The sequence below is a fragment of the Sparus aurata genome, chromosome 23 (genome assembly GCF_900880675.1).
Source record: "Sparus aurata chromosome 23, fSpaAur1.1, whole genome shotgun sequence".
NCBI classification, from domain to species: Eukaryota; Metazoa; Chordata; class Actinopteri; order Spariformes; family Sparidae; genus Sparus; species Sparus aurata.
This window is the reverse complement of record NC_044209.1, coordinates 9,267,008-9,275,301: the sequence shown is the minus strand read 5'-3', so window position 1 is coordinate 9,275,301 and position 8,294 is coordinate 9,267,008. Positions and strand designations below refer to the sequence as shown.

Genomic DNA, 8,294 nt, shown 5'->3' with positions numbered 1-8,294 from the left:
GTACTTTGGTAAAAGTATTGAGTTAAACTACCCAACAGAAAAACATCTAGAGTGATGACTTTGCTCCAATATGACCGACAACAACAGTTGCCTGAACTCAATTGCAAGAAAATAATAACATAATAATGTCAATTATAACTGTAAAGAACTGACAGAGGGATACATTTTATTGATCTTTCATGTATTACTGTATATATTACTTGAACTACAAATTGAAGATAGCACTTGTCCCTGAGTTTCAATTTCAGAGCCAACAGGACCTTTTAACAAAACTGAGTAATGTGTGCATTTACTTTTGATACGACACCTGTGTAGAGCCTCCTTTACCCACCCTCAGGAAATGAAATCTGCATGCTGTACTTGTCTTCAAATGGATTGTTTTATAATGTGGTATACCTTCGCTCAGGTAATGTTTGCTTTGCCTACTTGATCAGAACAGTCCTTAATGGTGGATTCCGATCCTTTTAATCTGCAGAGTATTAGGATTAGACAAGATCATAAACAGCAGATAAAACTGTCAATCACCTTAAGAAACTGCATTTAAGTGCTTCAATAAATGGCCTTTAAAAAGCCCTTTGCATTGTTTCATCAGCCGACGAGTACGGGAAACGAAGCTGTAAATTAGGCACATTATTCCCTCAATATCACTATCTGATGCGTCCACGTGGGAGGAACAAAATGCAGCCATGTGGATGATTTCTATGATAGTAAAATAAGATGCTTGTGTTGAACTATATTTTTTATATAGACCATTTAACTGTTACAGAACAATAACAAATGATGTGACACAGAAATGCTAAGAAAGTTGTTGGAAGGGATCTTAAAGTGATTTGATTTCCCTAACAAAATAATTAAAAAAAAAAAAGTCTATTCTCATATTATATTAAAAGTATATAATAATTCTCATTCTAATAATTATTATGTGTATTTTGGTGTCGGTACAGTAGGTGTGAGTGAGTTTCCGCTTCCACAGGTTTGCTCCATCACGTCCCCCTGATGAAGACGGAACCAAAGTGATGGTCATGTGATTCCAGTCAGGACTCAATTAGCGAGCGCACTGTTTACCTTCCGCCGCACAGAGGCAGCAACATAGAGATGCCCGACTCTCTCTGAAAAATGTACTCTCACGGCTCAGAGAGTTTAATAAGACAGGCGAGGTAAGAAAAGGGCAACAGGACAACTGTCTCCGCCATCTTCAGCTCGTCTGTTTAGCTGTCATTTACTCTGCTAAGCTAACAATGCTAACGCTCGCTAGCCTGTCAAAGTGTCACTGTGTGACTTCAACTTTCAATGTTTTCGCCCATTTAGCTTCGTTTTCACTGCTCTTTTTCACAGGCAGGACTGCAGCTTACGGATATCAATTTCACTATCATGCCTGTTTTTGCAATGTAATGTTATTTATTCCGTCAATTGTCAAAAAAAGCTTTCAGTTAAAAACACTGCACTCAAAAGAGGAACAAGTTCGTATTTGTGAGACTGTAACCGGGAATATTTAAGATATTTCTGTTTTGATTTGTTTTTCTGGCAAAAGACCCAAAGTACTGCTCAAATATCAGAAGTGGAGTTCATGAATATTGTGCACAGTAGATCAGGTGTCACCAAACAAGGTGCTCTGTGTGTCATTTCCAGGGAGATCCAGGAGTCTGAGCTGAACAAGTTTTACAGCAGACTCATCAAGCTGCTCCAGGGGAAGGAGCTCGGCCATGAGACTGTGGACTCCCTGCAGAGGCTGCACCTCATCCTCTCTGCCACCAAGTACACCAGGACGTAAGAGCTCCAACCTGAACCTCCAATACAGCATGCAAGAGCCTCCGTTTCAGTTCAATGTGCACGTTTCAGACTGATGATTCATTCACGCCTTCCTGTCTGTATTCAGTTCAACTTTCTCCTGAATCAGCCTTCCTGTCTCCTCTTCAGCCTCTCTTTCCTTGCTTTTCTTTAACTTCACATTCACTGTCCGTGGCCCTCTCAGATGGCATGCTCAAACACAAAGAGCTCCAACTTCCCATTCATCAATGTCATCCTTCTATTTCTGTTCCAAACCCTTTTTTCACAACACCTCTGCCACTGTCCACTGTTGCCATCCACTTTAGGTTGCCTCCGGAGCTTCAGAAGAGGCTTGTATCCCTCCTCTCCTCACCTGTGGAGCAGCTTCAGGTGCTGAGCTCAGCTGTGCTCAGAGAGACACTGCCCCTCTCTGGCCAGGAACTGAACTACAACCAGGAGAACATCGGTCAGCTGAACAGCCATGCTGCTGCTCTGCTGCTCTCACAGGTGGGCAGTGATGCATATGTCGTGTTCGGCTTCATTCGTATTTATTTTGAGTTGTATGTGGGATTCTAAGAGGCTGTTTGTTGTAGAGCCGCATCGATTAGTCATTTAATTGATGGGTTGATTGAAAGAAAGGTGGTTCCAGCTTAAATTACATGGTTTGCTACTTTTCTTTGTCATTTATGATTGTAACTGAGGAGTCTTTGAGTTTTTGATTGTTTTTTAAGCTTATTTTCTACTCTCCATCTTAATCACCGCCTCTTGCCAACTTGGACTCTCCAACAGGCTGGATCCAGGGCCGACTTGTCGTCACTCTGCGCTCAGCTCCTTCGCAGTCTTGAAAGCCGACAATCGGAGGGGCCAGCACACTGTCTCACGCACACCCTGCCCATCCTCAACACCGTCCTCACACACAGCCCCGAGTCCCTCACTGAAGGTAACAGTCAAGATTGTGGCAAAGCTTAAACAGAAAGTTAAAACGGGGGGCTAATCGGTGATCAAGCGATCGTGCAAAGGGGACGATTTCCACACAGTTCTCTCCCTCCATCTCTCTGCTACAGATCACGTGACCCTCCTGAGTAAAAAGCTTGTCGATTGGCTGCGTTATGCCAGCATCACTCAGGGAGTCGGTGCTTCCTCGGGAGGATTTTTCACGGGACCACGGTCACGTCAGGTAAGCATTACACTGTTTTTCTGTGAAGATTTACGACGTTATTGTATATTTTGAATGAGGCTTGAGTGCAGAAAACACTGAACGAATAAGAAAAATGTCAATAAATACGTTTGTGCCTGTGTTTTTTCTGTCAGCCGGCGCCCATAGCAGAGCTGGATGGGACAGTGTCGGGGGATTTCTTCACCGTGTTGTGTGTGGGCCAGGGTTTCACCGACGACCAGTGGATGAACGTCTATTCCTTCTCTATGCTTCGCCACTGGCTTCTCACCTACCACTCTGTCTCCAACGGCAACACCACAGCCGACACCGGTATGACCTCACCTATAAAATGCAAACCACAACCTTTTGCTTTCCCATGCTAGAGAGAGTCGTCACTTTATGTCATATCTGCAAAAAGAAACACCAGCCTCAATGTGCGTACGTCGAAGGCTGTTAATTCGCTCCATCAGCCATCTCCGATGACCTGCTCTGTGTTTTCATCATCTCCAGCAAACAGGCTGCAGCTCAGCCTCTCCCTCTCCCACTCCCACTCCTTTTCTTATGGTAAGATATGTGAGTTTTGTGGACGCTCCCTGCATGCCTCTGAGATGCTGAGATCAAGCTGAACCTTTACATCTTCTCCTTAACTTCGGGGCTAACACACGATATGATCGCGACTCGCAGCCGAACCCGATCTAACAAACGATCTCACCAGAAAATCCTCCTCTTCCTAACGACACTTTCACCGGGGGTGTGTGTGCCTTTAATCTTCCTTTTTAATCCTCTTGTGAGTTTGTAAACACGAATTAATCACTGTGATTCGTGAGCGGCTCTGACGTCAGCTGCAGTCAGAATGGAGCCACTAAACATGGTGCTTGTTATAATATAGGGAGCAGTCAGATTCTGCCGTCTTGACACTGTGGGTTAATGTAAGCAGACTTCAGGTGTAATTTCTATTAATAATCAGTGTGCAGTGGTTCTTGTTGCCCTCCAGCCCTTCTCTGCTTGATCGGACTGAACAGCTCGAGACTTTCTCTAAGCATGGACCTGTCAACCTGTCAACAACTGTCTTTTTTCATCTTTCTCAAGGGATGTGATCTGGTCAGTGATTGACCTCTGTCTCTCAACCCGTCTATTAATCTCTCATCTAAAGCTCACAGCAAGTTGATCTTGCAGGCAGATAAAGCTCTAGAGTGACATCTGGTGGTTTTTAAAACGTATGGCCGCTCTTAAATGCTGAGCCCTGAGCGCTGCAACACTCTGATTTAAATTTTCCGTCTATTATCTCTGCAGCAAAACATCCACAAGGCTAGTGCTTCATTTTAAAATCTGTATTGTTTCTGTCCAGAAGTTGAGCAATAAATGTAGATGTGCTGCAGTATTTATCAGTACAATAATTCCCGCAAAAGCCTTGTATAAAATATGTATTTGCTGCCATGAAATATTAATTGACCCAGTTGGTTTAGTTTAGGCTAAGTTTGCTCTGTGAACATTTTTACATTTTGTATGAGTCGAGATGTGATAAAATATTCATTAAATTAGCCCGTGAGTGACTTTGCTTAGATAATTACCTGGTGCCTGCGGAGCCGGTGGAGTGTCGTAGAGAGAATAATATCTGTAAAAGTGTTTAGAAATGAATGTTGAAAGACAAATAACAAAACATAAAATAATAATTAAAGCATTTTTCATTCATGTTTAATAGTTCAGTTGTTTATTTATTTGTGTATACATTTACATGCGTCTTAACAATGCATTTATTTTTGCATATTAGTAACATTTTCCTTGATTGATTTTTTTTTATCCCCTTTCACCACCATTTTATTTGCTATTGTTTTTGCCTCTCCCTATTGTTTAGAGTAGTATATATGTATTAAAAAATATATAAATAAATATCTAAAGAAGTAAATGAATGATGATGCAGATGTATTTTTTTTTCATGATACTCCAGTGACTCCACAGTGTCAGCTAGAAATTATATCACACTAGTATTTTTTTTTTTGCACTGCTGTGACGATCATGTAGTTTTGCTGCAAATCTTTCAAATCTGAATGTGGCTGCTCTCTGAGGCACCAGTAAATTGTGAAGCTTCACCCTTCATCGATCACGGGTTTTTCTTCTTTTGACACAAGCCCCAAGCAACTGTATAAACTATATTTTTGAGCAGGCTTTGAGTCGTGACCTCTCCTTCCTGACCTTCCCGTGTTGTCAGATGACCGGTCGGAGGTGGACGGGTCGGTGGTTTCTATGGTTTCAGCGACTTCCTCCTCCAGCCGCTTGCTGCCTCCGAAGGAGCGTCTGAGAGAGAAGGCCTTCCAGTACTGCCAACGCCTCATCGAGCAGAGCGATCGCAGTGAGTGTGCGCGCGTTACATTACTCACGCGTGCCAGAGGTTGCCTTTTCTTTTGTATCTGTACTCTATATTTTACTCTTGTGGCAGATGTGATGTGTGTTTTTTCTCTCTTGTCTCAGAGGCTCACAAAAAGACAGATACAGACCTGCAGAAAGCGGTGAGCCTGTATATATTTTGTTAGCACGATAGCTTTAGTAATATTAGGCGGAAAGCAGGTTTTTACACTGGGGCCTTAATTCTATTTGTCCTGTTCCTTCTCTCAGTGTCTGGTGGAGGCGGTGTGCATCCTGGACTGCGTGTGTGTAGAGGACACCTCGCTGGTCTTCCGAACATTCCCGTGCATCAAGGGGCTCTTTGGCCGGCTCAGCTCAGACCTGTCGTTTGCCAGGGTCCTGCTGCCCATAGCGCAGTTCTACCTCAACCACGGTGTGTATTCACATCCACATGTACACGTGCTCAACCTCACGGCTCTCTCTTATCTTCACACAATCAGTTCAGCTCCTTGATGCACTGAAGATTAAACAGTCAACTGTGTACTTATGTAGGCGAGATGGCCGCAGTGGATTGTGAGAGCGTGTGGAACCTGGTGTTTGGCCGATTCCCTGCCGAGCTCTTCAACGACCACTTCCTGGCACATGAGCTTCTACGCTTCCTTCGACTGAACCTTGAGAGCCTGCAGCTCCGAGTCCCACAGTACACCCACTCCTTCCCAAACCTGCTGAAGGTGAAAACCAGACGAAACGCATTCGCACAGATCCTTTCGACTGCTCTGTCTTCTACACATACCTGCTGTAACTGAGCGAGGAGTTCACATTATACCGAGCGGTTTGCGTTCTCTCTGTCCGTGTTTGTAGTTGCTGGCGTGGGACAGCCCGGCGCTGGTGGATGACTTTGTCGACCTGCTGCCCTCCCTGGTGACAACTGGAACTGCGGTGGAGCTCCTCCACACTCTGCTGGATCTGCCCTGTCTCTCTGCCACACTGGTCCTACAACTCAGGTGGACCTCAGAGCACAACTGTCCAAACAATATGCAAACTGTCAATTAGACTGATTTGACCATAATAATAAGTGTGTTTGTTGTAGGTCAGTGTGTTTGCCCATCGCTGACCCAGGCGGGCGCGGCCTCCTGTCGCTTGATGCATTTCGGAATCCTTCTTTCAGAGGACTGTTCCTCTTCCTGCTTCGAACAGAAGCAGGCTCAGGTAATAACAGGCAATTACAGGAATGTTTTGACATTTTGGGAAAGTTGCTTTTTCCTTTTCCTGTACATAAACCAAAAGAAAATGTCATTTAATCACTTTGGCTTTTGAACAGATTAACTAAAAAATCATGTTTCAAATAAGGCTCTTTAACTATTGTTAACCTTTTGGACAAAGCTAAACTACCAGCTTTGCCCTGTTTGTGCTAAGCTAAGCTAATAAACTAAATTGACTCTAAGTGACTTTGCCCACCCTGGGGGCATCAGTTTACATTGAGACTATTTCATGACCAATTTAAAGTTCATGTAGTGCAGTTAATCTAGAAACACAGCAATTTGCAAGCAACAGTTTTACTATTTTTCTTTCCACAGGTGACACAATTGACAGACTGAGCACGCTCCATGAGCTGCTAGCCGAGGCTGCTGATTGGCCGAGAGTTGTTCAGTGCGCCCAGACCGTCCCTGTGCTGCTGCACATTTTCTTCAACACAGTCATCACGGTGAAGAGATTCAATATTAATTCATGACTGGAACTACTGCGCATCGAAACGTGTAAGTTCAGGTAATTAAAACAATACAATGTGTGCTCCTGTTCCACAGGTAGCTGATGAGAAGCTTTTAGCCCACTTGATCCTGGTGATGCTGGAGAGAAGCAGCCTCCTCCTCAACATACCTAAATACTGCAGAGAGATACACAGGTGAGCACATAAAGAGGAACTCAAGTGTTACTCCGCTGCGTGTCTTCACCCTCAGCTCCTCACCCGCTCCACCCCTCTCACTGTCTCTGCAGGGTGTTCAGCTGCCACCTGCTCAGGTTGTGCAAGCTCCACCCCTCCCTGGTGGTGGACCAGTCTCACGAGCTGCTGGAGTTCGCTGGGGCCACAGCCAACGTCTACAGCAAAGAGGAAATCTACACGCACGTGGTAATGAAGCTGTGACGGCAGAGAGCAGGATCGTGTATTATTTTCCGTGTATTTTGGATCCTGTACAAAACTCACAGCGTCTCATTTTCTCCAATCTCAGCATTTTTTCCCATGCATTGAAGTATTGTGAAATATCACACTCAGCAGTAAAACGTGCCGAAGCCTGACATAAAATAACATCTAACTTGTTTCCCTTTCAGGTGTGGGTGCTGGGAGAGTACCTGTCGGTGTCATGTGACTCTCGCTGCTCTGTGAGCCTCATCACTTCCTGTTTCGAGGCGCTGGAGGCGGTGCTGTTTGAGATCACCTCATCTGCCCCCGCACCTGGAGCTGTTTGCGCAGCCCCCAGAGTCATCACCACTCTGATGAGCGCTCTGGCTAAGCTGGCGTCACGATCACATGACCTCATACCCAGGTGACTGACAGCAGTACAGTTTTTTAAATCGTCTTTTTTTTTTTTTTTTTCCCGCGTGTGATGTAATTGTGTGTTTCTATCCATTTCAGGGTGTCTCTGTTCCTCTCCAAGCTGAGAACAGTCACCAGAGGCGGTTCAGTCGCCTGGTGCTCCGATGAAGACGACCTCGTTGCCATAGTAACACGAGGGGAGGAGTTGTGGTCGCTGCTGAAGGCCCCCGGCGTGGCCCAGAGCGTCCTCACCCCACCTCCACATGTTACCACACCCCAGTGGCACCGAGACATTAACGTGGCCATGCCGCTGCGACTGCGGGCGCTAACCAACCTCACACACTCACAGTGACACACACACACATAAACACAATTAGAATGCATCAGTATAAAGAAAACCAAACAATCTTAATGAGTCTAGTTTGATTTTTTGCACCATATTTTTGTAAATAAATGACATTATTTGATTGAAAGTTGATGTGATGAAGCATTTTT

General features: G+C 44.7%; 1 protein-coding gene across 2 annotated transcripts; it reads left to right on the top strand.

The window, feature by feature from the left end:
* The first annotated feature begins 959 nt into the window (after nt 1–959).
* On the top strand, nt 960–8,275 carry ap5z1 (adaptor related protein complex 5 subunit zeta 1). Of its 2 annotated transcripts, XM_030408612.1 has the most exons (18): nt 960–1,157; nt 1,630–1,767; nt 2,094–2,274; nt 2,557–2,707; nt 2,832–2,944; nt 3,079–3,253; nt 3,434–3,487; nt 5,133–5,273; nt 5,393–5,430; nt 5,537–5,699; nt 5,819–5,997; nt 6,128–6,270; nt 6,357–6,475; nt 6,844–6,971; nt 7,072–7,169; nt 7,262–7,394; nt 7,595–7,809; nt 7,899–8,275. In XM_030408612.1, exons 1-18 carry the CDS (start codon nt 1,117–1,119, stop codon nt 8,149–8,151), a joined length of 2,463 nt encoding a protein of 820 aa, XP_030264472.1. In that variant the 5' UTR covers nt 960–1,116; the 3' UTR covers nt 8,152–8,275. The 2 variants fall into 2 exon arrangements, with proteins under 2 accessions (XP_030264472.1, XP_030264473.1); XM_030408613.1 differs by lacking the exon at nt 3,434–3,487 and having other exon boundaries at nt 961–1,157.
* Nucleotides 8,276–8,294: the final 19 nt, after the last annotated feature.

What these genes read in the sequence shown, in the direction of transcription:
- ap5z1 (XM_030408612.1), top strand. Translation starts at nt 1,117, where the DNA reads ATGTACTCTCACGGCTCAGAGAGTTTAATAAGACAGGCGAG. An exon ending in CCCCGAGTCCCTCACTGAAG is followed by an intron (nt 2,708 to 2,831) that starts GTAACAGTCAAG and finishes TCTCTGCTACAG; the next exon opens with ATCACGTGACCCTCCTGAGT. An exon ending in CATCGAGCAGAGCGATCGCA is followed by an intron (nt 5,274 to 5,392) that starts GTGAGTGTGCGC and finishes CTCTTGTCTCAG; the next exon opens with AGGCTCACAAAAAGACAGAT.